The sequence below is a fragment of the Artemia sp. Qi Xiang Cuo genome, chromosome 19 (genome assembly GCF_049724085.1).
Source record: "Artemia sp. Qi Xiang Cuo chromosome 19, ASM4972408v1, whole genome shotgun sequence".
Taxonomy (NCBI): Eukaryota; Metazoa; Arthropoda; class Branchiopoda; order Anostraca; family Artemiidae; genus Artemia; species Artemia sp. Qi Xiang Cuo.
Window position 1 is genome coordinate 23,352,068 of NC_142812.1, and position 26,331 is coordinate 23,378,398.

Genomic DNA, 26,331 nt, shown 5'->3' on the forward strand with positions numbered 1-26,331 from the left:
GAATTTCCAAGTTTGTTACCCTATCCTTCCAGTTAATATTCAGGATACGTCGAAGACAGTTGTTTTCACATGCAGTGAGTCGTTTTTCCTGCTCACCTGTGAGATTTAAACATTCCATCGCGTACGTCAAGATCGAAAGGACGTTGCTTCTGAAAAGGCGAAGTTTTAGCTGGAGTGAGTACTTCGCTGATCTCCAGACAGGTCGAAGTCGTTGAAATGCCGAGCTTGCTATGGCTATTCGTGTTCTCAGCTCTTTTTCGGAATCGCCAATAAACGAGACGGTGCTACCAAGATATCGGAAGTCGGTGACTTGCTCTATTCTTTCAGTCCCCAACTGGATCTTCATCGGTGAGTTAGTGGTTGACATCGCTTTGGTTTTGGGGGTGTTGATATGTAACCCAAACTGCTCGGCTCTTTCGGCTAGCTTGCGTAAAAAGTCTTGAAGTTTGCTTTTGTCTTTCTCCGTCAATCCAACATCGTCTGCAAAGTCGAAATCTTGGACTAGTCTGCCTGCAATTTTGATCCCGAATCCATCAATTTGTTTGAATATGTAGTCCACTATGAGAATAAAGAGGAATGGAGACAATACACATCCTTGTTTGACACCTGTCATCACTTTGAAATATCTTGTATTTCCTTCGGAGGTTCTCACGCAGAATTCCGTGTCTTCGTACATTGCTATGATAAGGCGAACCAACTATTCAGGAATACCTGAGAAGATCAGGATCCTCCATAGTATTGGGCGGTCTATTGAGTCAAACACTTTTTCAAAGTTGACGAACAATAGATATAGACGTTGTCTCCACTCGTTTGATTCTTCAAGCATGGTGCGCAGTGTGAATATCAGATCGGCGCACGATCTTTTTGGTCGGAAACCATGCTGCTCCTCGCGTAAATACGGGTCTAAGGCAACTTGAAGTCTTGTCAGGATGATTATGCAGAAGAGTTTTCAGGTTTCGAGAAAAGGTTGATGCCTCTGTAATTGCCACAGACTTTTGCGTCTCCTTTTTTGAACAATTTAATAATGGTTCCTGCTCTCCAGTCTTTGGGGACTTTTTCTTTTTACCAGAAGTAGTAAACGAAACCTAGCCACTCCGAAAGGGACCTGCGGATCAATGACTTGACCATTTCTCCAGATATACGGTCACTACCCGGAGATTTTCCATTCTTCAGCCTATTCAAGGCTGAAAGGATCTCATCCGCCGTTGGATCGTCTTCATTAATGAGGAGATCCAAAAATGGGCTGTCCGGAATATCTGGTGGAATAGAAGGGGGCGGGTGGTTGAGAAGGCTTTCGAAGTAATCCGCCCATCTATTTTTACGGTCATCTGGATCGGTAAACAGTTCCGTTTTCCACTTTTACTGGATCATCTTGTACGCTGGTATTCCCAAGGATTTCTTTAGTTAGGCGGTACACAGTTCTCGTGTCACCACGTCGGGCTGCTTCTTCTGTCATTCTTGCTTACTCATTAAGGTGCTGTCGCTTGTCTGATCTAGCACTTTTCTTCACTTCTCTGTCCACTTCTTTATACGCTATGTCTTTCGTGACATCAGCAGAGGGATTGTTGCTGAGCATGCTCTGTTTTATTTTCTTGCGGTCTTCGATCAAGTCCCATGTCTTCTAGGATATCCGCTCTTTCTTTATTGACTTTTTAAAGCCAAGAACTTCTTCAGCATTTTCTGTTTAGTTCTGTTGTATAGTCTTCCAAGCTTTTTTTACGTCTCGTGCTATATCAGCAAGTGCCTCGAATCTGTTCGAGAGTTTAATGCTGAATTGTCTCCTAACATCCTTGTCTCTGAGCTTCTCCACGTCCAAATTTCTTGGTAATTTTATTGGATGTTGAGATCTGTTGGAGCGGAGTTTCAATTTGAGTATTGCTACAAGAAGTTCATTTTCCGACCCGACGTCTGCACTTCTGTAACTCCTCATGTCTTTCAGACTGGTTCTCCACCGCCGTCGAATCAGAAAGTGGTCAATCTGATTTTTGATAGTTTTGTCTGGGGATGTCCATGTATACTTATGGATTTGTTTGTGCTCGAATAATGTACCTCCTATCAACAGGTCGTTCGACATGGTAAAGCTGACTAGCCTTTCACAATTTTCGTTGATAGTTCCAAGCCTGTGATATCCCAATAGCTCGGGGCAATAAGATCTGTCCTGACTGACTTTCGCATTTAGGTCACCGGCCAGGCAAGCAACGTCATGGAGACGTCAAAATCGTCTTTTGAGGCTTCATCGGCATCATTTGTTGGTGCATAGCAGTTGACTAGTGACAGCTTTGTATGTTTAGATGCAAATCGTGTATACAGGATTCCCTCATTAATCGGCTTCAACGAACAGAGAGAATTTGCTGCATTTGGGTTCAATATAGCTGCGACTCCAGCTGCAAGTCTGTCCGCTTTTCCGCTGTGCAGAACTGTATAAGCCGTGTTGCCGTTTACTGCTTTGAGCTTCTTTTCTCCACAGCCTTTCCATCGTGCTTCGGTCACTTCGAGGATGTCAAGCCGAAAGTATTCGCACTCGTGTAGAACTTGTTCAGTTTTTGAAAGAGCCGAGATGGTCCTTACGTTCCAAGATCCGATTCGTACTGGTTTATTCGCGTTCAGAAATCTGGTCGAGGGGCATGCATGGGTCTTCATCATATTGGGATTTGGTCCGTGGCTTCTCACTGACTTTCCTTTAGCATATTCTTTTTCTGCGGGAGTGACTTGCTAGGCCACTGCCAAACCGATTTTTTCGGCTCAGCTAGGGGCAGGGATGCCAATCCCTGATAGGGGGCCAGAACCCCCCGGTGCCTACCCAAGCTGCAGAGGCCGTTGTCCAAGTCTGGATCTTCCACCCTTTCGCAGTTGTACTCCTTGAGAGGATCCTACCACGATGGTATCCTGCAGTACCATACAAATTAACCCATTGCTGAAAGAAGGTTCGCAACTAGCGGGACGTGTCCACAAGCCGGTAGGCCCTGCTCAGCACGCGTCCAAGGGGCCTTCTTCCTCCTCCACCTGTGTTTATGACCCCCGGGCAAGGGTACCCTAGTTTCAATTATGGCCCCCCAGGGGATAGGTCCCCCTTGATCCGCGCCTTCCTTTATAGAGGTACCCAACATATCTGTAGGACGTTCCCCTATCCGCCACCTGAGGACGCGCTGAGTGGCCTAGGGAGGGCCCCTACTGAGAAGGTGACTCAGTAGGTACTATATTAAAAATGAATAAAAAATCATAGTGAAATAAAATCTTGAACAGCTGAGCTTTCAGCAATTAATATGATTATATATTAAATATTCATTTTAATTTTATCAATTCTTTCCAAAGGACTGTTCCAGACACCTGTCGTTTTCTATGAAATGTATTTGACTCAGTAGGCTTTAGACTTTTACAGTTAGGGAAAGGGGTAGTACCCAAACTAATGTTTGTATTGATTTGTTTTTTCGTTTTATGTCTGATTTGAATATTCAATTTAAGTTTTACTCGTTTTAAGATTTATCTATTTCTATAATAGCACAACAGGTACTATTTTACTACCTTTTGTATGATTTTTTACTATTATGGTTTTAATTTTGTTCCTTTTGGGTTTTATTTATTTTTTTATAGTAATTTCTAGTCGTTACGAGTTGGAATTATTATAGGAATTTATTTTTTCTGGTTGTAAGTCTAATATCGGTTCTTTGCTTTTTTTTTTATTTCTTTTTCGGAAAGAGTTTTTTAACTAATAGTAAAATGTCTGTTTATTTTTACATACCTTCTCAAAAAACTGGTTTATCAGGTTTACAGCCTATTTTTTCAAGGACAAATTCTAGTTCTTTCTTTAAGACCATTGGTGTAAATTCAAAAAAAAAAATCCTGGAGGGGTAAACTTCTTTTCCAACAAATACTCTGAAGCGGGAGAACTAACGAAATCCAATAAACGCTAGAAATAAGTTATTTTGAGCTGTAGGCAACTTTATTGTACAGACAAGAAGACATCAGACGCTAGCCTAGGAAAAAGTCATTTTGAAAAAGCCATTTTGTTGAAAATGCTCTAAAAGTCAAATAACTATGCCTCCAGGAATGGCATGATCTCCTAGAGTCCCTGGGGTAAGGACATTAAGTTATAGAAGTTACCATTCTTCACATATAGGGTTCTTTTTTTTTTTTATCAAAAAGGGGGCACGTTTGAGCCTGCGTCGCCAAAAAAGGCTTAGGATATGAAGTGAAATTTGGAGGATATGTTGAGGGCAATATTGAATACAATCAAGACACACTAAGTGCATGCGGGTTGTCAAAAGGGCGTATCAGTAATATATCCGAAACTGCTGAGGGTATGAAGTTAAAAATTTCAGGGCATGTTGAGGGGGATATTGAAGAGCGATTAGAGGTTAGCCAGCTCCCAGCCCTTTTTTGATCCCCTCTCTCAAAACCGATCACATTTTGAGATAGCCATTTATTTAAAAACCATGGTTGCAGCGCTAGCTGCAACCTAGTAAAGAGTGAATCACAGCCCATAATAACCGAAAGTTAAAAACGAGTTTAAAAAAAACTACCTAGTGAAAAATTGCCATGTAACACTGATTCAGAAATGGTAACTATTATTTCGGTTTGTCTTAGAAGTAAAAGTTTATTGCGAAAAGAAATTTACGGTGATTTCTCATAAAAAAAACTGCAACTCCTCAAAAATGGCGTCAGATTAAAATGAAACTTGTACCAATGGAATCAGCATGGTTGAAAACCTTGGAAAGGGAAGTTACAGTTCCCCTCCTTTAACAACAAGGAAAACTACTTTTTTGCATGGTCTGTCTCCCGTTTCTTTTTTTTCTGGCAGGGTTACGGGGTGACAACAACATCATAGAGAGGTGTGTAATTAGCTCATTTGAATGGAAATTAAACATACTAGTGTCATTTTTAAGTGACCTAAAAGATTGGAGAGCAACTAGGCCCCCTTCCTAAAGGCGCCCTCCCCGAAGTCAAAGGTCAATTTAAAGGTCACAATCTTTGGTTTTGGTTATGATATGACACTCCATAGTCCCTTGGGAAAGTACTACACATTGTATCGGTGTCGAATGTATTTATATCACGCGTATCGGTATGAGCATATTGCTATTGGGCATATTAGTATCGCCAGTGTCTAGACAGATTTTTAATAGCTAATAGCTCATATAAAAGACATTTCTCATATTTACGTCCAGTGGCGACATTTCGTCAAAATCCTGATGGGGTGGGGGGCAAAGTTGGAGCCAGTTTTCGCAAATAAAGCGAAATGGTAGTGAAAGCTGAAAAATGAGCCATATACTACCATAGACCCAAAGATATGCTAAAGAAAACTGACCTGTTTCTCTGGATACTTGAATTGTGCAGGCTTATCTAAGTTTTGACAAGATTTTTTTCAGAAAATAAATTTCTGCTGGGAGGCGAAACGAGGTCGCAGGGGGTGGCAAATGTGGGTCTGGAGGAGGCAGTTTCCCCCCTGCCCCATAAAAAATAATGCCCCTTTCTACATTTTTCCTATAAATTCCACCATCAGCAAGTTCCAAATGGCACTAAAACGGCACTTTTGGTGCAATTTCTCAAGAAGAAAAGCTGGGGCTTGTGGGCTACCATTACTTTTTAGAGTGACGTATAATGGCTCATTTGAAAGCTATTTTTCTTATCTACGTGATGTTTATCAATTCTACCATCCGTAAATGTGACATAGTCGGAAGTTTTGCTTTATAATTGGAAGAAGGACCCTCCTACTAATATCACACTAGGTGATTGTTCAGTAAAACCAGTTGATAAAATAGTATATCTGGGGCTTCCACTAGGTTCCTCATTACAGTATACCCGTTCCCTCCTGATCTCACATCTTGAACGGCGAATATCCAGCTCCTATGCTTTGAGTGTTAAATCCACTCTGAGATTTAACCGTCCACTACTGGCAAGTATTTACAACGCTACCGCTCTGCCACATATATTATATGTAACCCCTTTCTGGAATTTATTGGCAAACCCTGAAAAGTCTAAAATCCGCTCTTTATTTTTCCGTTTTGCAAAGTACCTGCTAAAATTGCCACCTTGGACAAAAAATAGTTTTCTGATTCGGCGCTATAACCTAGCGGACCCAAATCTAGCTGTTGAGACACTTATTAGCGGGCAAAAAACAAAACCAGCAATTCTAAAGCACGAGTGGGCAAGTTTGCTTGTTTAATTTTCCCTCTTGTTTCCCTTTTTATTTCTTTTTTTTCTCCTTTCAAAAGTTGTTGTCTTTGTTGCTATTTTCGAAGAAGTTGTTGTTTCTGTTGTAATCTTTGAGTATGCTATCTTTCAGTTTCCACTTTACGTACTATTTTGTATACTATTTAAGAAGTTGTTGCTTTTGTTGTTATTATTATCGTTTTGTTTCCTCTTTTCGTATTTTTGTATACTCTGTCATTGTACATTTATTGTATACGACGGGTTTTCAATATACATTATTATTATTATATATTATAGCCCTAAAAACAACACTTTTAATGTCACTTCTTAAGTAGAAAAGCTTGGAAGTAAAAACGATGTCATAATTGTAAGAATTATGATCCAAAAGTCTTAACCAGAGATTTTCAAGAACACTTCCCGGATGTTCCTCCTCCAAGCCCCCTAATAAGGTAAGCAATTAAGAGAGAAATACCGTAACTGGATTTCCAGAGTTCATCTTACGGTTGATATGTTCTTCATTTCGAGTAATGCTAGGTGACACCAAGATATTACCTGATAAATCAATCCATTATTTTATATGCTCTGTAATGACTTTAAACATATTATTTTTCTGCCTAAGTCTTTAAGGTAATTTTAATTGAACAGTGTAAGTTACTGATATCACAGCTGCTGCAGGACTATTAAAAGCGTTATAGATTAGTTTGCTGTTGTGAGACTACGTATTTACTTTGACTCCTAAATAAATATTCTTGCTTTTTATACTTGGTTTTTGTGTTTTCAGTAAAGTGCTAGTTTTCTGTAATGTTACAAACATAGGGAAATATCACCAGTTGATTTGTTTGCTTTAGTTTTATTGATACATTTTACATAGGCTGTGAAGTAATAATTTTTGTTCGTTTTAAGTTTTATCTTTGCTCTTTACTTCCATCGGAAAAACCTTGTTTTTTTGAATTAATAGTCAAAAGATCGAATAACTATGCCTACGGGGATGACCAGGACTACTTGTGACTGTGGCTACTTGTGACTGCGGCCACTCGTAACTGCAACTACTTGCAACTGCAAATTTGACTACTTCCAACTACAACTATTTGTGACTTCGTCTCTGACTACTTGCAACTGTGTCTACTTGTTACTCCGATGGAGACTATTTGATATTGCCACTATTTGCGAGTGGGACTGCAACTATGTGTGATTGTAACTCCTACTGCTAGTGCTACTCCGATTTTGACTGTGACTGTGACTGCGACTGCTATTGCTGCCGCTACTACAACTGCTACTTCAACTACTATTGAACTAAATCAAAAGAGTTTAAGTGAATCCAGATGGCCAAAAGGGCTTATCTGCAATATCTCGGGAATGGCCTAGGCTTTTAAATTGAAAATTTCAGGGAATATCGGGGGCGGGGGGTGTGTTGAGCTAAAACAAAAGACTTTATTGGCATCCAGGTGCTCAAAAGAGCATATCTGCAATATCTCAGGAACTGCTACGGGTAATAAGTTGACATTTCGAGAGAAGGTAGAGGGGGTTTTGAACTAAATTAAAATTCACCAAGTGCATCCAGGTTGTCACACGGTTGTATCCAGGCGTATCTATATAGAATACTAAATCAAAATCAAAAGACACCATATGCTTCCACGTTCTCATAAGGGTATATCTAAAATATTTCAAGAACAGTTAGGGTTTATCAAGTTGAAGCTTTCAGATTATGTTGAGGGGATGTTGAACTTAAAGACTCTATGTGGGCATCTCGGTTGTATAAAGGATGTATCTGCAACATCGCAGGAAAGGCTAAGACTATCAAGTTTGTTTTTTTCCGGAAAGTTTTTAGTAAAATTAATATCATAGGCAGCGCAATAGCGCTGCCTAAGTAAAGAACGATGTTGCCACCATGTATTATTTTTTTTTCCTCCATACCCGGGCACTTCGTATAGAAGGAGTCGTCGTAGAAACTTCGAAAAGGGCTCATTCGATTGGAAATTGGAGTGGCTAGTGCTCTTTTCAATAGTAGAAAGTGATGGGAGGGCAAATAGCCCTCCCCCACGCCCATCATTTCCCCAAACACACCCAATAAACATTTTGGGATAGCCATTTTGTTCAGCGTAGTTGATTTCCATATAGAAAATAAGTTTTTGAGGAGGACACTCCCCCACAACCCTTGGGGAAAGGGTTTTAAGTTATGCCCTGGGAACATAAAAGCACGATGTTGGCACAATGTACAATTTATTATTTTTTTCCTTTAGAGCAGGGCACTTCGTAGAAGAAGTTGTCGTAGAAACTTCGAAAAGGGCTCATTCAATTGGAAATTATAGTGGCTTGTGCCCTTTTTAATAGTAAAAAGCACAGTTCATATAATTATCCAGTAAGCTTATCGCAGATCATTTCTGGTCTTCGTTCTCGGTGCGAACAAAAAGCTCCTCCCACTTCTTTCTGCATTAACAGGTTAGTCTGTTTTCGATTGTTTCCAACAAAGCGCATTATTCGCAATAGCGGGCTTCCACTTGTTTCTGATTAGATCACAGTCTGACTTGTCTACCCGTGAAAAGATCTGATGCTGCCTATGTTTCTATCTGCAAAAACGTTCTCTGGAGCACTCGCACCTTGGTCCGAGTTTTTATAATGGGTGAGATAGGGAAAGATCATACTGGATAATTATATGAACTGTGGTTAAAAGTGATTGGAAGGCAACTAACACCCCTTCGCCGCCCACCATTTCCCGAAACACATCCAATAAAAATTTTGAGATAGCCATTTTGTTCAGCATAATTGATTTCCAGATAGAAATTATGTTTTTGAGGAGGACACTCCCCCACAGCCTACAGGGCAAGGGTTGAAAGTTATGCCCTGTTAGCATATAAGGTTTTATAGAAGGTGTTGTCGTAGAAACTTCAAAAAAGGCTCATTCAATTGGAAATTCAAAGGGCTAGTACCTTTTTTTTATAATCGAAAGTGATAGGAGGGCAACTAGCCCCCCCCCCCCAAGCCCATCATTCCCCAAAACACATCCAATCAAAATTTTGAGATAGCCATTTTGCTCAGCGTAGTTGATTTCCTAATAGAAAACAAGTTTTTGAGGAGGACAATCCCCCAAAACCCTCGGGTTAAAGGTTTTAAGTTATGCCCTGAGGGCATATAAGAACGATGTTGGCACAATGTACTATTTATTATTTTTTTCCTTTAGAGCAGAACACTTCGTATTGAAGTTGTCGTAGAAACTTCGAAAAGGGCTCATTCAATTGGAAATTTCAGTGGCTTGTGCCCTTTTTAATAGTCGAAAGTGATTGGAAGGCAAATAACACCCCTTCCACGCCCACCATTTCCCGAAACACATCCAATCAAAATTTTGAGAGAGCCAGGTTGTTCAGCGGAGTTGATATCCAGATAGAATATATGTTTTTGAGGAGGACACTCCCCCACAGCCTTCAGGGCAAGGGTTGTAAGTTATGCCCTGGGGGCATATAAGGTTTTTATTGAAGGCGTTGTCGTAGAACCTTCAAAAAGGCTTTTTTGATTGGAAATTCAAAGGGCTAGTGCCTTTTTAATAGTCAAAAGTGATTGGAGGGCAACTAGCCCCCCCCCTCCCCCACTGCCATCATTCCCCCAAACACATCCAATCAAAATTTTGAGATAGCCATTTTGTTCAGCGTAGTGGATTTCCAGATAGAAAACCTGTTTTTGAGGAGGATACTCCCCCACAACCCTTGGGGCAAGCGTTTTAAGGTATGCCCTGAGGGTATGTAAGAGCGATGTTGGCACAATGTATTATTTTTTTTTCTTTTCCTTTAGAGCAGGGCACTTCGTATCGAAGAAGTTGTCGTAGAAACTTCGAAAAGGGCTCATTCAATTGGAAATTGGAGTGGCTTGTGCCCTTTCTAATAGTCGAAAGTGATTGGAAGGCGACTAACACCCCCTCCAGGCCCACCATTTCCCGAAACACATCCAATCAAAATTTTGAGATAGCCATTTTGTTCAGTATAGTTGATTTCCAGATAGAAACTATATTTTTGAGGAGGACACTTCCCCACAGCCTTCAGGGCAAGGGTTGTAAGTTATGCCGTGGGAGCATATAAGGTTTTTATAGAAGGCATTGTCGTAGAAACTTCAAAAAAGGTTCATTCGTTTGGAAGTTCAAAGGACTAGTGCCCTTTTTAATAGTTGAAAGTGATTGTAGGGCAACTAACCCCCCTCTCATGCCCACCTTTTCCCCAAAAACATCCAATCAAAATTTTGAGATAGCCATTTTATTCAACGTAGTTTTAAGTTCTGTAAATTAGGTCTTTGAGGATGACAACCCCCTTATAGCTCTCAGGGCAAGGGTTGTAAGTTATGCCCTAGGGGCATATAAGGTTTTTTATAGAACGCGTTGTCGTAGAAACTTCAAAAAGGGCTTATTCGATTAGAAATTGAAATGGCTAGTGGCCTTTTAATAGTCGAAAGTAATTGGAAGGCAATTAATAGCCCTTCCACGCCCATCATTTCCCTAAACACATCCAATCCAAATTTTGAGATAGCCATTTTGTTCCACGCAATTTAAAGTTCATGAAATTATACTTTTGATCAGGACACTCCCCCCACGGCCTTCAGGGCAAGGGTCATAAGTGATGCCCTGGGGGCATATAAGTTTTTATTGGAATCTTTGTCGTAGAAACTTGAAAAGGGCTCATTCGATTGGAAATTCAAAGGTTTAGTGCCCTTTTTAATAGTCGAAAGTGATTTGAGGGCAACTAATCCCCCTCTCTCGCCCACCTTTTCCCCAAATACATCCAATCAAAATTATTAGGTATCCATTTTGTTCAGCGTTGTTGATTTACGCATAGAAATTATGTTTTTGAGGAGGACACTCCCCCACAGCCCTCAGGGCAAGGGTTGTAAGTTATGCCCTGGGGGCATATAAGGTTTTTATAGAACGCGTTGTCGTAGAAACTTCAAAAAGGGCTCATTTGATTGGAAATTGAAATGCCTAGTGCACTTTTTAATAGTGTAAAGCGATTGAAGGGCAACTAGCCCCCCCTCACTTCCACCATTTCCCCAAACACATCCAATCGAAAATTTGAGATATCAGTTTTGTTCAACGTTGTCAAAAGTTCTGGAAATTAGGTCTTTTAGGATGATAACCCCATCAGAGCCCTCAGTGCAAGGGTTGTAAGTTATGCCTTGGGGGCATATAAGGTTTATATAGAATGAATTTGCATTGTCAGTTTAATATACATATACTGATATTTAGTAATCAAAATGTTAATATTATTTGATTTATTAAAGCTATAAAAGTAAAAGCGTTTATATTTTTTTCCAGTAAAGTGCAAATCATGTTCTGGCCTTGGGAAGGCATAGGGATTTTGAGCCCAACTTATGTTAATTTCTGCTCGTTTTGGGTTTCATTTATTTTTCGATGCTGATTTATGGTAGTTTCAAGCTTGATTTTATTTTTGCTAATTTTTTGTTTAATGGAGTTCTTTACTTTTCTTTGAAAAACTTATTTTGTGAAAAAGTTTTTTTAATTAACAACATGAAAAGGATGTCATTGTAATTGTAAACGCAATTGCAAAACTGTTTAAGCTTGAAAATATATGATACCAAAAAAAAAAAAAAAATCTGACCATGTTAGGTTCGGAGGTGACAAAAATAGGTCTAGTAGGAGAAATAACCCTACTCAATTAGACTTTCAACTCCTTGGATAATGGCTATGTAAATATTTCAATGAACGCAATAAATCAAGTTTAATTCGTTACTGAACATTTTTATACAGCTTCTAACTTTGAAAGCCCAGTCTAAGGAAGTATTAGCTATTGTGATGTACGTGTTGTATTGTGGTTTATGTGGTGCATTGCGGTGTTGGAAACCCCTGTCAACGTCTTTGTTTATATGCCTTTTATTTTGGCTGATGTAACGCTTTGCGTAAAATCTCAAAGATAGTCAAAAGCGTTAATGTCGGTATATAGTCTTTATTTAATAACTTGAGAATACACACAAAGTGAATATAAGGTAGTAGAAACACATATATCTAAGACGAAGGCGAAAGGTGGACGGACTTTCAAAGGATACACTTGGCCCCAACTCACCAGAATTGAAAGTCCCAGCGATTGGCTGTTCGGTTGGCCTGTGAACGAACCGTTTCTCACGACTAGCTTTAGTCCCAAAAGCCACCCCCCCAGACCGTTCTCGTTGACACATAAATGGCCAACTCTCTAAGAAATGAGACACCCGGAAAAGCCTTCTTGAATTTATATTCCAAAGACTTGAATTTATATTCGAACTTTACAGATTCTCCCCCCTCCCCCTGTTTTAAGTTAAATTTCTTGAATTTGGCTTACCCCCTTATAATTGAACCCTCAAACTTTAATTAAATTCAAAGCATTATATACGTTTCCCAAATTATTCACTTAAGGTTCATATGTCTCTATTTATTTTCTCGACTTTTAAAGCCCGATATGGTTTACGAAGGGATCACTAAAATGCATTAAAGTTATAAAGCATTGCACTGAATATTCTGGTGACAGCAGCACATGAGAGTTACAATTATTTATAATTGTTTCTCCTGCCTTAGAGAAGGCGCTCGGCTCACTTCTCACCTACTAACATTCTATAACATAAAATAGTAAACAATTACATAATATAAACACTGCGCAATACTTATATAAGTAAACATTTACATAATATAAAAAAAAACCACACTAACAACAGTAGTCGAAAACTGGATGTGCTAACATTTTATTTTTCTGTGTATACTTTAAAATAGACTTGTTACCCATACCCCTGAATTTGGTGAGGACAAGGAAAGTTGGGATTATGTATAAATTTCGGATTAAGGCAAAAGGAAGGACCGAGAAAGGCTAATTAATCCTGAAAAAAAAACAGTGAGAAATAAATGAAATTGCATAAAATTATAAATAAGACAGATACAATAGATATGTCTACCATTGCAGTTTGATTGGCCTACCATGCTGCAATGACGGTTTTATACTCGGGGTTTTATTGCTGCGGAACGCCTCGGTTTTGACCTATTTGGGTTTACTGTACTAACTTGTGGTTCGACAAATGGCAGTACTATTGGCGATATCTCTACATTACTATTAGCGCTACTCTCCTGGACAGTATTACTTGCAGGATTAGCATGTTGCGACAAAATAGTAGATGCATTGGTCATGTCAAAGTGACTATCCCCTGTCTTTACATCCACAAATAATGGATTGGTGGTATTGGACTCCTGGACAATGAGTTCCCCATTTTGGCTTCTTGACTCTAAGCAGGCGGTGCTTGAGTTACCTTTATTTTTTAAACTTTGTTGCTGAGCTACTGGTACATCTATACAAAAAGAAATTTCTTTTAAAGGCTGACCTAAATGCACAACATCATTTACTGTACTTTCCGATTCTTTAGTGACTGGTTTATTAGTTACATACTCAGAGTACTCCGGATTTTTCGCAAGAAATACGTAGTGGTCTTTGACTGGTTTCATTAGTCTGATGTTTACAGTTCTTCTGGCACACTTTCCGTCTGATTCCTGCAGCAGGAAAACTTGGTTTGGTTGATCACTTTTATTATTATATATGGACCACGAAATTTTAATTTTAACATTTTGCATATCCTATCCTTTACATAGGTAATGTACCCTCCCTCTTTAAAAATTGGAATTTTTGTGTTATTTTATTATACTGTTTGGCCTGAACTTGTCTTGATTTTTCCATTTCCTTGCGACAAACACTATGGAGGTAAAAAAGCTGTTGGACTTGGCTAGCTGCAAACTCTTCGTAACTGTTGAAGTCGTCCAGTCGTGGACACAGTAACTCTAAATCAAGATAGAAAATCAGTTGTCGACCGAACATAAGTTTAAATGGTTGAAATTTCGTGGTTGATGAAATAGCGATATTGAGTACCAGATGAATACTTGGAATATAATCCGACCAATTAGACTCAGATTCATAGCAGTAGGCCTTGCAGATGTTTTAAAAAGCCTTTACTCGGTTTTCGCATAAACCATTCGGAAATGGGTTATAACCACTAGAAAATCGGTGATTAATCTTGTGCTTAGCACAGAAAACCTCCACCAACTTAGAACGATAACTCGCGTGTTTATCCGTGAGCAATATATCAAATAACCTAAAATAAGAAATAATTTTTTCATTTAAAAACTTCAAAATCGATTTTGCGGAAATATTTTTAACACTTTCAAGAACAACAAATTCTGTGAAATGTTCTACGGCTACAATTACATGCTCAAACCCTTCATCTGTTTTCGGTGCTCCATTTACTCCACATGTGACACACATGCGAAGGAGCTTCACTCCAACCTAACGGTGGATGAGGGATTTCATGGAATTTATTTTTCCGGAGACAAACATGACAATTTCTAGAAACTGTGTTTACTCTCTTTCCCATATTTTCGAAAATAAAGTAAGCCTGAAAATTTTGCAGCGTCTTTTGGCTACTTGAATGTGCACTTATTAGGGGATGTTCATGAGCTAATTTAATTGTAGTATCAATCAGTATTTCGGGTACTATCAGTTTTAATGTTTGTGCACATTCTAGATCTCCTTCCATACTAGACTTCCAGTACAATACACTATCACTCATGAACATTCCGTCGACAAGATGTTTCAACCATGGTATTTTTCTAAATTTTATCCCTTGTTTCCTCAACAAGAAATTCATCCCATGGGGCATCAAAACCGTCCTGCGAGGCATCAACATCATCTCGCGGTGCATCAAAACCATTCTGCGAGGCATCAAAATCATCCCGTGGGACCTCGAAACCAGCTCCCTTTCCATGGGTAGCCAAACCGCCCTGCGAGGCATCAATACCATTTCGCAGTGCATCAAAACCATCCCGTGATGAATCAACTTCACCTCACAGGACATTAAAACCAGCTCCCTTTCCCTGGATAGCTATATATTGACCTGTTTCCTATCACCTCAAGGTATTCAATTAAAGTTTTCAATATGGCGTCTTCTCTTTGAAGTTTTCCTACATGCTCGTGGTCTAAGCCTAAGTAATTAATATGCTTCAATTTTGCTGGCTCGGCAAAAAATTCTAACTCATTATCTGTCACTGAAAAAGGTCTAGTAGCCTCTACAATTTCTTTCGCTGGTCGAGACAGTATATCGGCCGCGTGTGTTTTCCCTGGTATATGGTGCCAGTGATACAAGGGACTATCTAATACTAGTGAAATTCTATACAACTTTAATCATGTATCCTTACATTTGCGGAGAAACGTAATTGCTTTACAATCGATTAGAAAATAAACTTCCCTTCCCCAGATATAGTACTCAAAGTGTTTTATAGATTATACCATTCCGAAGAGCTCACGTGACATGTTATCCATTTTACTAAATTGGTGCGAAAGAACTTTACTGAATGTGGAGACTAGCCTAAACCTTCCGGTGTCATCTATCTGTAAAAGGAGACCGCCACAAGCATCACCGATGTATCTACCGCAGTCCAAAACGAAGCATTCTCTGATAGATCAGGGAACCATAAAAATACAGAATTTGGGTTGCTGATTTCCATTTTTAACGAGTCAAAACTCTCTTGTTCTTCTTTTCCCCAAGACTATTTTGAATCTTTTCTGAGTAGCTTCGTTAGTGGTGCCGATAATTTTGCGTAGTTCAAATAGAAGGAGCGGTACCAAAGTGTTAGCCCTAAGAAACTTCCAAGTTCCGCTATATCTCTGGGATGTTGAATGGGTTTTATTGTGTCCAGTTTGCTCTTGAGCGGCGCAATGCCAGCTGGAGTTACTTCATGTCCTAATAATCCCAGACGCTCAGTGAAGAATTGGCACTTATTCATTCCGATTTAACGTTATTTTGCAAAAGCCTTTCAAACACTTTTTCAAAAGTCTCTCCTTCTCTCACTATCTGTTCATATTGTTTTGCAACCTTACATGTATCATCTAAACAAAAATTTTCAGCACTATGCTCTAACAAATACCGTTTGTAGGACGGTCTGATCCCCTCCTTGAATGCATTGAAAGCAAGTCTTCCAAGGACTTAACCGTCATCAGTGGCTTCTAAGGACACTCTACATGACGTTTTGTATTCTTCTATAGAATAGGTATACCGTTTCATTCTTAAATTGAATCGCGCCTACAAACTCTACAACCATTTTTCCTACTGTTTTGCCTGGCGCATATGCTACAAGCAATCCACGTTTCAAACTTGACAAATTTGTAATCGAGGGATACAGATTCTCAAAAAGGGGCGAAAAAACCATGGGCCAAAAGTGACGCTGTCTGTAAAGCTCTTGAATCAGGCCACTTTAACAACAACTGAAATTTTTGTAACTGCGATGTATCTACCGATGTATCAATTATTTTTCCACTTTCTGGCTTTGTGAGTGGCATTATTACTGAAAGAGGGTCAATTCAAGATCCTATTATTTGGGACTGCTGAGGCTGTTCTATTGGAGGAATAATTGGGGTGGTGCTCAGGGGGGTTGGAAGGTTTGTTAGGACCCATGTCTTGATCTTTTGAAGGTAATCATAAAGTTCGTCTTGATTAAAGTCAGGATCATTTGAATCGAATAATAGAGGTGGAAATATTCCATTTCTTTAAATACGGACGCTAGATTTTGGCCAACAAACTTCACTTATAAGAACAAAGGTCTAATAAGATTTACTGGGTTGTTTAATCGTGTCAAATCAACCTAAGAAAGGTATTCTGTCTCAAATCCACTTGCAGATGGTCTCAATTAAACCACTAGCGTCAAATGAAGTCAATATCGAGAACTAATTTTCGGTTATCAAATTCAAAATGTTAAATTTTGGTTGGAAAATATAGAATGGAGAAGCGAAGGTAGAAATCCAACGGAGACTCTTAGTTGTAAAAGTTTGAATTAGTAGATAGAAGCTATCGCGAGGAAATCCATAGTAAGCATTGTTTAACAGCCTATTTCAAAATGTTCAGTTAAAAGAAAATGTCTCTCAAGAAGGCGCTTTGAATAGAAGAAGATTCAATAGCTCGTAACTTTTCGATGTCTTCAATAATTGCACCTCAATATCACAAGCAATTTTGGTAGCGGGTGACATAACTCTTCAATAGGCTGCCAGTATTTAGCCTCGATTGTCGCAAGATGTCGTCGCAAATACTTATAAAAGTCACTCAAATGTCACTGGAGGTTTTCCAATAGTGATATTTGCTCCACTAGTTAACCGCTAGCCACCACTCTGTAAAACCTCTGTCAAGCACTTTGTTTATATGCCTTTTATATTGGCTGATGTAACGGTTTACGTAAATTCTCAATCTAGTCAAAAGCGTTAATGTCGGTATATGGTCTTTATTTAATAACGTGAGAATACACATACAGAGAATATAATGTAGCAGAAGAAAAAACAACTAAGACGAAGGCAAAGGATGGACTGACTTTCAAAGTATTCACTTGGCCCCAGCTCACTAGAATCGGAAGTAACAGCGATTGGCTGTTCGACCGGCATGGGAACGAACCATTTCTCATGACTAGCTTGAGCCCCAAAAGTCCCCCCCTGAACCGCTCTCGTTGACACATAAATGGTCAACTCTCTAAGAAATAAGACACTCCGAAAAGCCTTCTCGAATTTATATTCCAATTACTCGAATTTATATTCGAACTACTTTACAGTGTGCAAGCATTGGGGTGTTTTAATTTTTGATTTTTTTTTCTTTTTCTTGACAGTATATGCTATCCACCAGGCAAAGAACGTTAAAAAAATGGGTTGACCGCTTTTATATTATTTGCCACCCTCAATCCCATTGCACGCTTATTCTTTGAGGACACAAATCGTGCATTCAAATTGTAAAGGTAGTATTAACTTTCCCGTTTGACCTAATATCGTCGTTACGCAATACCACGCTGCCCAAGTTTATTTAGAAAGCAATCTCTCCGTAAATCGTTTTTTGAACAATTAATAGCCTCCTTTTAATTTATAACTTAAATATATTTTATTCAAGATGATTTCCTTCTTTTTTACATATGTTCAAAAATGATTTGCATTTGTGAAGAGTTATTGGATACGTCGTGGCGGATATAGGCCTTTTTTTAGTTATCATGTCACTCCTTATTTTCATTTGAAATAAAGTTTTTCTTTTTGTTTGAAGAATCTAAGAGAGACAAGAAAAAGCTGGGCCAAATTGGGCCTGGACATGGGCACCCATAGGGAGGAAGAGCAAGGGGAGGGGGCGCCCGCCCCCTGGCTGAATGACGGTGTCATGTATTTGTATTAATTTAAAAAACTTAACACAGAATAAGTTTTCAAAGAAAAGTAAAGAGCTCTATTAAGCCAAAAATGGGCAAAAATAAAGTCAAATAATCTTCCAAGCGTAAAACTACCACAAATCCCTATCAACAATTAAATTAAACTCAAAACAAACAGAAATTATAATAAATAGCCGAGTCAAACTCAAAAAGAGCAAAAATTAACATTAATAGGGCTGACAACCCCCATGCCTTCTAAAGACCAGAACATAACTTAGGTTTTACTAAAAAAAATGACCGGGGATTGTCAGTTAAATTTACCTATACTGATATTTATTCCTTAAAATAAAAATGGATAAAAAGAAAGTGAGGAAAAAAGTTTTTTAATTATTTAAGTAAAAAAAAGTGAGAACATTAAAACATATTTTGTATTCAGTAAAACACAAACTATGTTCTGGTCTTGTAAAGGCATGGAGATTATCAGCCATACTCATGTCAGTTTTTGCTCGTTTTGAGTTTGACTCGGCTATTTATTCTAATTTCTGTTCATTTTGAGTTTCATTTATTGTGGAACAAATTTTTTTAGGTGAATTTCTATTCGTTTTTTATTGACAAAGTCATTTTCATGAAGAAAAATAATAATATTTTACGTCTTTTCGGTTTTTTTTTCCTCTATTATAATCTGTAGTTTTGAATAATTGGAGGGGTTTGAAACTTCCAACATCACTAAAAGAACAGCTTCTGGACCGTTGTACAATGCTGAACAAAATGTATGTCTTAAAATTTTTACTAGCTGTGTTTGGAAAATAAATTAGCTTAAGAGACGGGCTGATTGCCCTCCAATCTCTTTTTCGTCTTTGAAAGGACCCTAGAACTTTTAATTTTGAATCGAATTGTCTTCTTTAAATGTTTCAACCATATTTCTAGTTATTATGGAGTGGTGCTGCCTATGATATTGCTTATATGCCTTTTTGATAACCTGCATGTATACAGTTTTTCGTTTAATTGAAACGGCCTCTAAACACTTCCTAGAAGTTTCACCTTAAAACTCTAAGCGTCATTAGTTACAGTAACTGTAGTTGTAGTACTAAAAGCAGGGGCGTCGTTGGGGGTGGCCCCCCCAATAATGTGGAGAAAAAAATAGTATACATCCAATGCCCTTTGACTATCCAGATATGGACCCCTCTTGCCCCCCCTCCCAATAAAAATGCTGGAGATTCGCTCCTGACTAAAAGTATACACATAGTACCTTCTGGCTAGTTCAAAATCCCCACAACTTACTCTTAAAGATCTAACTTAATAAAATAAATTATTCTTGAGATACTGCTTTGTCACCTTTTTGAAAGTTCACATGCTCATAATTTGTTTTGATTTAGTTCAACGTCCGCCTAAATATTTCTTATATTTGATCACTGAAGACATTGTTATATTCTCTTGAACTATTGGCTACAAAAGGGCTGTCTCATAATTTCGATCGAATGTGTTTGGGGAAAAGAGGATATCAGGGAGAGGGGGTCTATTTTCTCTCCATCACGCTTTACTCTTAAAATGGAACTAGAAGTATGTATTTCCAATCAAATGAGCCTCCTCTAAAGTTCACAAGACCCCTTCTTCATAAAAATGTTACATACCCCAGGACATAACTTAAAACCCTTATCCCCATACCTTTGGGGGTTGTGTTAACCCAAAAGGCCGTGTTATGAGAGTTTTGGACTATTTTTGAACAAAAATAGCTATCTGGAAATTTCTATCGGATGCATTGGGGGAAAAAATAACATGAAGGGGGGGGGGGGAAAAGCTGCCCTCCGAAAAAGTTGACTACTAAAAATGGCTCTTCAACTTCCGATTTCCAATCCAATGAGCCCCCTCCGAAATTTATATGACCACCGTTTCCATAAAAATTTTAAATTCCCTCGGGGCATACTTTATAACCCTTACCCTGAGGACTGTGAGGGGGCTCATCCTCAAAGACATAATTTCTGGACTTTTAAACTGTATAAAAAAAATTACTATCTCGAAATTTGTGACTGGAAGTGTTTGGAGAAATGATTGGCATGGGGGGGGGGGTGGTTGCCCTCCAATCACTTTTGACTATTAAAGAAGGCACTAGCCCTTTCAATTACCAACCTACCGAGCCCTTTTCGAAGTTTTTACTACAACAAATGGCCATCTTAAAATTTCTATCAGGTGCGTTTCTGGAAATTACAACATGTGTGTGTGGGAGCTATTCGCCTTCTGATCACACTGACTCTTAAAAAGAACACTATAACTTCTGATTACCAATCCAATGAGCTCTCTTTGAAGTTTATATGACCACCATACCTTATAAAAACCTTATATGACCCCGGGCATAACTTACAGTCCTTGACCTAAGGGCTATATGGAGGTATGGGGGGGGGTATCCTCAAAGATATAATTGCTTGACATGTCAACTACATAGAACAAAATCGACATCTTAAAAATTATGATTGAATGTGTTTGGGGAAATGATTGGTGTATGGGGAGGGGCTGCATGACCTCCAATTACTTTTGACTGTTAAAAAGGCCGGTAAAACTTGTGATTACCAATCAAATGAGCCCCCTGTGAGGTCTATACGACCACCCTTACTTTAAAAAAAACCTTATATCCCAACAGGGCATAACTTACAAATCTTGCCCTGAGGGTTGTGGGGGGGGGGTTGTCATTCCCAAAGTCATAATTTCCGGACCATAAAACTAAACTGAACAAAATGGCTATCCCAAAATTTTGATGGGATGTGTTTGGGAAAGTGATTGACGTGGGGGAGGGAGAGCTGGCTCCCCGTCATGAGCTTTTTTGAAGTTCCTATGACATTTTTTTTTCTATAAGAAGTGCCCAGGTCTAAAAAGAACAATATATTGTGCCCATATCGCGTTTTACTTAGGCAGCGCTATAGCACTGCCTATGATATTTTGTCTTGAGATTTCAATTATACAGCACTGGAAGTACCGATTAGACCAGGTGAGCCCCCCCCCTAAAATTCAGTCTATGGGCACCCATGAGCCTGGAGGTGACAAAACTATGTCTTGAGGGGAGACTACCCCTCCCCTATCCCTTAGCATTTTACACCTCTGCATAAATTATACATTTTTGTCATTTATCTAGTAATCCTATTTTAGGACAGAAATAAATTTATTCAATTACCTTTCCAGCTCTATATATAATGGCTATTTAGAAAAATACAAAAAAAATGCCAATTTTGTTTGATATTAGACCCATTTTTATAAAGATTCTAACTCTGAGAGCCTAAAATTCAGTAACTACAACTATTGACTAGTATTATTTCTTCTGGATTTTTCCTTCTTCTTTTTTTGGTTAGAATATTTGCTATTCACAAAGTTAACATAACTAAAAACCTATAACGACCGTTTTTTTTATTTCTTGCCACCCCCTCTGTGCTACTGGGCTTTCACCCTTTGAGGAGACAAGCAGCGTACTAAAATTGTAAGGGAACTAAAACTTTCCCCTTTGACCTAAAATCGTTATTACACAACACCACCCTCTCATTGTTATCACAGCAAGCAATCTGTCCATAAATCGCTTTTTGAACAATTAGTAACCTCATTTCTGTTGATATCTTAAATATGTCTAACTCAAGCTAAATTCCTTCTTTTTTATATATGTTCAAAAATAAGTGACATATGTCGAGTACTGAGTAAAACAGCATGGCTTATGCTTCAGTCATATTTTACTTATGATGAAAGCAAGAGTAACTCATACAGAGCGTAAGCACAGTGGAATATTTGCACCATAGACATTGGGTACTAGGAACTAACTGAGAGAAGATACATGTAAAATTCAATATGGATATGGAACCGGAAACAAAAGAGATAGGAAGCATTAATATAAACGATGTTGCTTTTATTCAAGGTTTGATGAATCTTTCCTTCCTGTTTTTATATAGTTTATACCTGCAAATTGGAAGACCTGGGAACTCTAAGTCGGTAAATAGTGACTATGTTGAACGAAAAATCCGAAACATTCTTGATGATCTAGTACTGCATGTACAAACAATGAACTATCTCAAAGAACGACAGCAGAATAACAATTTGATAAATGATGTGCAAGATATAGAGAAGCCAAAAATAACAGTAACGAGTGATGTGCTATTTTCTAAAGGAGGGAAAAAGAAAATAAGGGTAGTGCGTAGGAAGAAAAGTCAAAGAATCCATAGAGGTATGAAAGGTTTTTATTTCAATAGATCCAAACCACCAAAAAACAAGGTGTTGCTCAAACACTATTACCAGCCAGTTTTGAGAATTGATGACAATGACGATGATATCTACTTTACTGACGGTGCATATAAATTCAAATTAGTTAGACAGAAGAGTATACCTGGAAATGTACTAAAGAGTCACTATGATGAGTCTGGAACTAAAAGAAATGACTACGCAACTCCTGATGACGGAAATCTTAGTTGGATTAGGTCGGCAAAAGATTTGATTGAACAGACACATAGTGTTGCTATGGATATCTTTAATATTTTTGAAAATACGAATCAACCTCCGCGTTGTTTAGAAAGGGCAGTTTGTGAAGTGAATCATGAATCTCAACAAACATATCTTGTTATTAGAACTTTGTCACCCTTTTTAAGGTAAGTGCAAGGCATCATTTTTTTTTCTTAAATATTGTGTTTGTATTTTTATCTTTTACACCGGAATGAAACACGGAAACGAAACTGAGGTGTGTTTATTTTCTGATGGATTGAAAAATTTTGCCCCATATTTTCTGAAAAATCTTCAATATATTTCTTGTGCGCGCGTAAGGCTCACTATTGTGCGCTGTGGTATCGTGTACTTTGAATTACTTATATGTAGACGGACAGAAGAGCTACTGATGTAAACTATTGGGGAGTAAAAGCGTATCAAGGTTTTATCAAATAATTTGAAAGAATGATGAAGTTTTTCCAGTACTGTTCTATTAGCTGTAAGACACGTGATATTTCATATAGCGAAGATGATAAAGAAACTAGTCAAACAGGTTCTTTCAACGGAGAATTTATGCCGAGCATTGCAAACAGTGGTTTATCTCTTGGTTTGCAACATTTTAACGGTACTGATGCATTATGTGGACACTGCTAAAGAAGTCAAGTTTTTTTAATGCTAATGAAATAAAATAGGATGAATATATAATAGTTTATAAACAAATTTGGGCTATATAGTTGCATATTAGGGAGGGGGGAGCGGGGGTAAAGCATACCATATATTAAATACGTACCTTTTTCCCCCTTAAACCCCAAAAAACAATCGTTAAAATATTGTAATTCTTTGAGAAACCACGGCTTTGCAGTCATTTATGTATAGCGGTCTCTTGAAAATAGCCTGTTTGACGGGTTTTTTCGTGACTGGTTTCCTTGTACAATATATAGCAGTGTCCACATAATGCACCAGTACCATTTAAACTTTAGTTTTTTTGGGTTTAGGGGGAAAAGAGGTACCTAGGTTAGTTTACGCATTTAATATATTTTATGCGACTAGCTTAAGGCTTCCTCCTTTATTGGATAAAATAAATAAATATTTGCTTTGCTTTACCCCCATTCCCCACCCCTAATGTGCAAATATATAGCTGAAATTTGCTTTTAAACTATTATATTTTCGTCATATTTTGTTTTATTTCATTAGCATTAACCAAACTTAACAGGTTTTTATCCTAGCTGATCTTCTTCGCATTATCGCGCGTCTTACAGCTAATAGAGCAGTACCGTTTTTCCTCAAATATTAATAATTGAAAAAGGGGCTTAGGACTTTTTATGTCTTGAGTATTTTTAAAGAAAACACACGAACGTTACACGAAACAATATTATTTTTTTTCTGTACCGTTCGCGTGTTTTCTTTGTTTTTTCATGTTTTGTTTAAGCTAGGTTTTTTATATCTTTTTCCCGTTTGAATAGTTTTTTGCAATTATTTGTTCATTTTTATAGTTTTTGCGTTTTTAGTAGTTTAAAAGGGGTGCCTGAGAACAATTGAATTATATGTTTAAAAATGGAGATTAAAATCATGCTTCACTGTTAAATGTTTTTTCCCTCAAAATAATTCAAAAACAAGGCTTTTCACTTGTGTGAATTTAGAGCATTTGTAAATGAATTGAAAAAAAAGGCAATTTAAGGTGAACAGATGGGTTTTGGAGAGAAGAAAACATTTGTAAATTTGGTGCCACCATTGAATGGGTGCCTTTGGATGGAAGGGCATCTTGCAAAACTACTGGGTAGATATTTATTATCGAAATAGTTTGTCAAATGCCCGAAATAAAATCTAATTAATTTTTAACTGCTCAATTTTAAGAATTAAATGATAACCTTAATTAATTGAATTAATTAAAGAATTAATTAATTGAATAATAAATTGATAAAATTAATTAATTGATAAAAATATACTGATAATTAAATTTAAAAATGATTGATTAAGGTTGCAGTTTGTGTAGATTTTAAATTGGTTTGATTTTAAGTACAGCCATAACGTAAATACAATTATTATGTTGAAATTTAAAGATGGCAGAATGACACTGAGAGGAGAGGAGAGCTGGATTAAAAAACTGAATCAAGATAAAATAATTAAAGTTTGCTCATTAACTTTTTAACATTATTATATTTTATTACCTAACTGTATACAGTATACTTTGAAACCATGTGCATTTTTGATTGCTTCGATATTTTTTTTTTGTTTTGCTATTATTGATAGCGATAAGCCTTATGGATTGCTGCGTAAATGGTTGCGTAATATTACCATAATATATTGGTGAGTGTTTCAACTTTAAAATGACACTGCCCATGGAAAAAATTCGCTCAAAAGTCTAAGACCTTTGCCATTTTGATTTCAACAACTTCAAGAAATAGATAAATAAGTGCTGAGCCGAACAACGTTACTGTGCTAAGATCCGAATTAACTTCAGCGAGCCTTTAAATCAATCTCTCTCAGCAAGACCATAGTTATTATTTTACTCGTTTAAGTAAAATTTTATGGAAGATTGCCATGCTTTCAAACCCTTTTGCAACCCATTTTTACACTTTAAAAACCCAGTTTATTCCACAAAGATGCCCTATGTCTTACTATTATTATCGGCTATCCACATGCAAAATTACTTAAGTATATCATACCTGTCAAAAACGGGTAGAAAGAGCAATAAGTGCAACAACCAATTGATTAAAATTTGTTTATTACAAAATGACGCTATTAAATTAGTGACCAGTATGTTATGACTAACTCTATTATAAGCAATTATAGTAATGGCGGTCTTGAAATCCGAAAAAGGCTCTATTGCACTATAATTCATTTATTATAATGAATTATAGTGCAATAGAGCCTTTTTCGGATTTCAAGACCGCCATTACTATAATTGCTTATAATAGAGTTAGTCATAACATACTGGTCACTAATTTAATAGCGTCATTTTGTAATAAACAAATTTTAATCAATTGGTTGTTTAACTTGGCTGACAATTTAAATGACACTTTATTTGAAGAGAAACCCACCGCGGACGTTATTCTTCTCAGAAAACCTAGGAGCTCTGTAGAAATTACTTTTAAGTTTAACCTGAATAATAACTATCATTGTCGAGTCATTGACAATTGACATTTATTCCACTCTAACAATGGCGTTAATTCACGAAATTTATTAGGGAGAGGGGGGAGGGCAAAATATTTTACTGAAAATCAAGGGGGACTATTTCGTTGTTTTTTTTTGGTTTTTTTTTCAATGAATAATAAAAAGCCCGTTTCAATGGAACACCCAAAAAAAGGTTGTTTTTTTTAATCTAGGGGTGAGGGAAATATTCTAGTGGGTGAAAGTCCACCAGCCACTTTATGCCCCGGCACTCTAAGCAGTTTCTCTTAAAATTCTTGTTATGATATTTGGTTACTCTTTCGTTGCGTTAGAAAGAACTAAAAAACGAATTAGACTTGTTCTAACATGAATTTGGAAGTCGCTAAGAGAGCCTCAGAGCCTTAGAGATAGAAAAATGGATAAGCTCTTGCAAGATTTTGCTATTTATTCATTATTCCATCCTAAAA

The 26,331-nt window shown here is 37.6% G+C and overlaps 2 protein-coding genes across 2 annotated transcripts in view; one reads left to right on the forward strand and one right to left on the reverse strand.

The window, feature by feature from the left end:
• Positions 1 to 2,175: 2,175 nt before the first annotated feature.
• Positions 2,176 to 2,643, reverse strand: LOC148940625 (protein CFDP2-like). The gene has a single exon (XM_089105027.1). It carries the CDS (start codon positions 2,641 to 2,643, stop codon positions 2,176 to 2,178), a length of 468 nt encoding a protein of 155 aa, XP_088961153.1.
• A 19,341-nt stretch (positions 2,644 to 21,984) lies between these two features.
• Positions 21,985 to 26,331, forward strand: part of LOC148940626 (uncharacterized) — a 94,261-nt gene continuing 89,914 nt past the window's right edge. Inside the window, exon 1 of the mRNA XM_089104897.1 lies at positions 21,985 to 22,920. Coding sequence (XP_088961023.1) covers positions 22,130 to 22,920 — 791 coding nt within the window. The 5' untranslated portion in view covers positions 21,985 to 22,129. The remainder of the gene's footprint in view (positions 22,921 to 26,331) is intronic.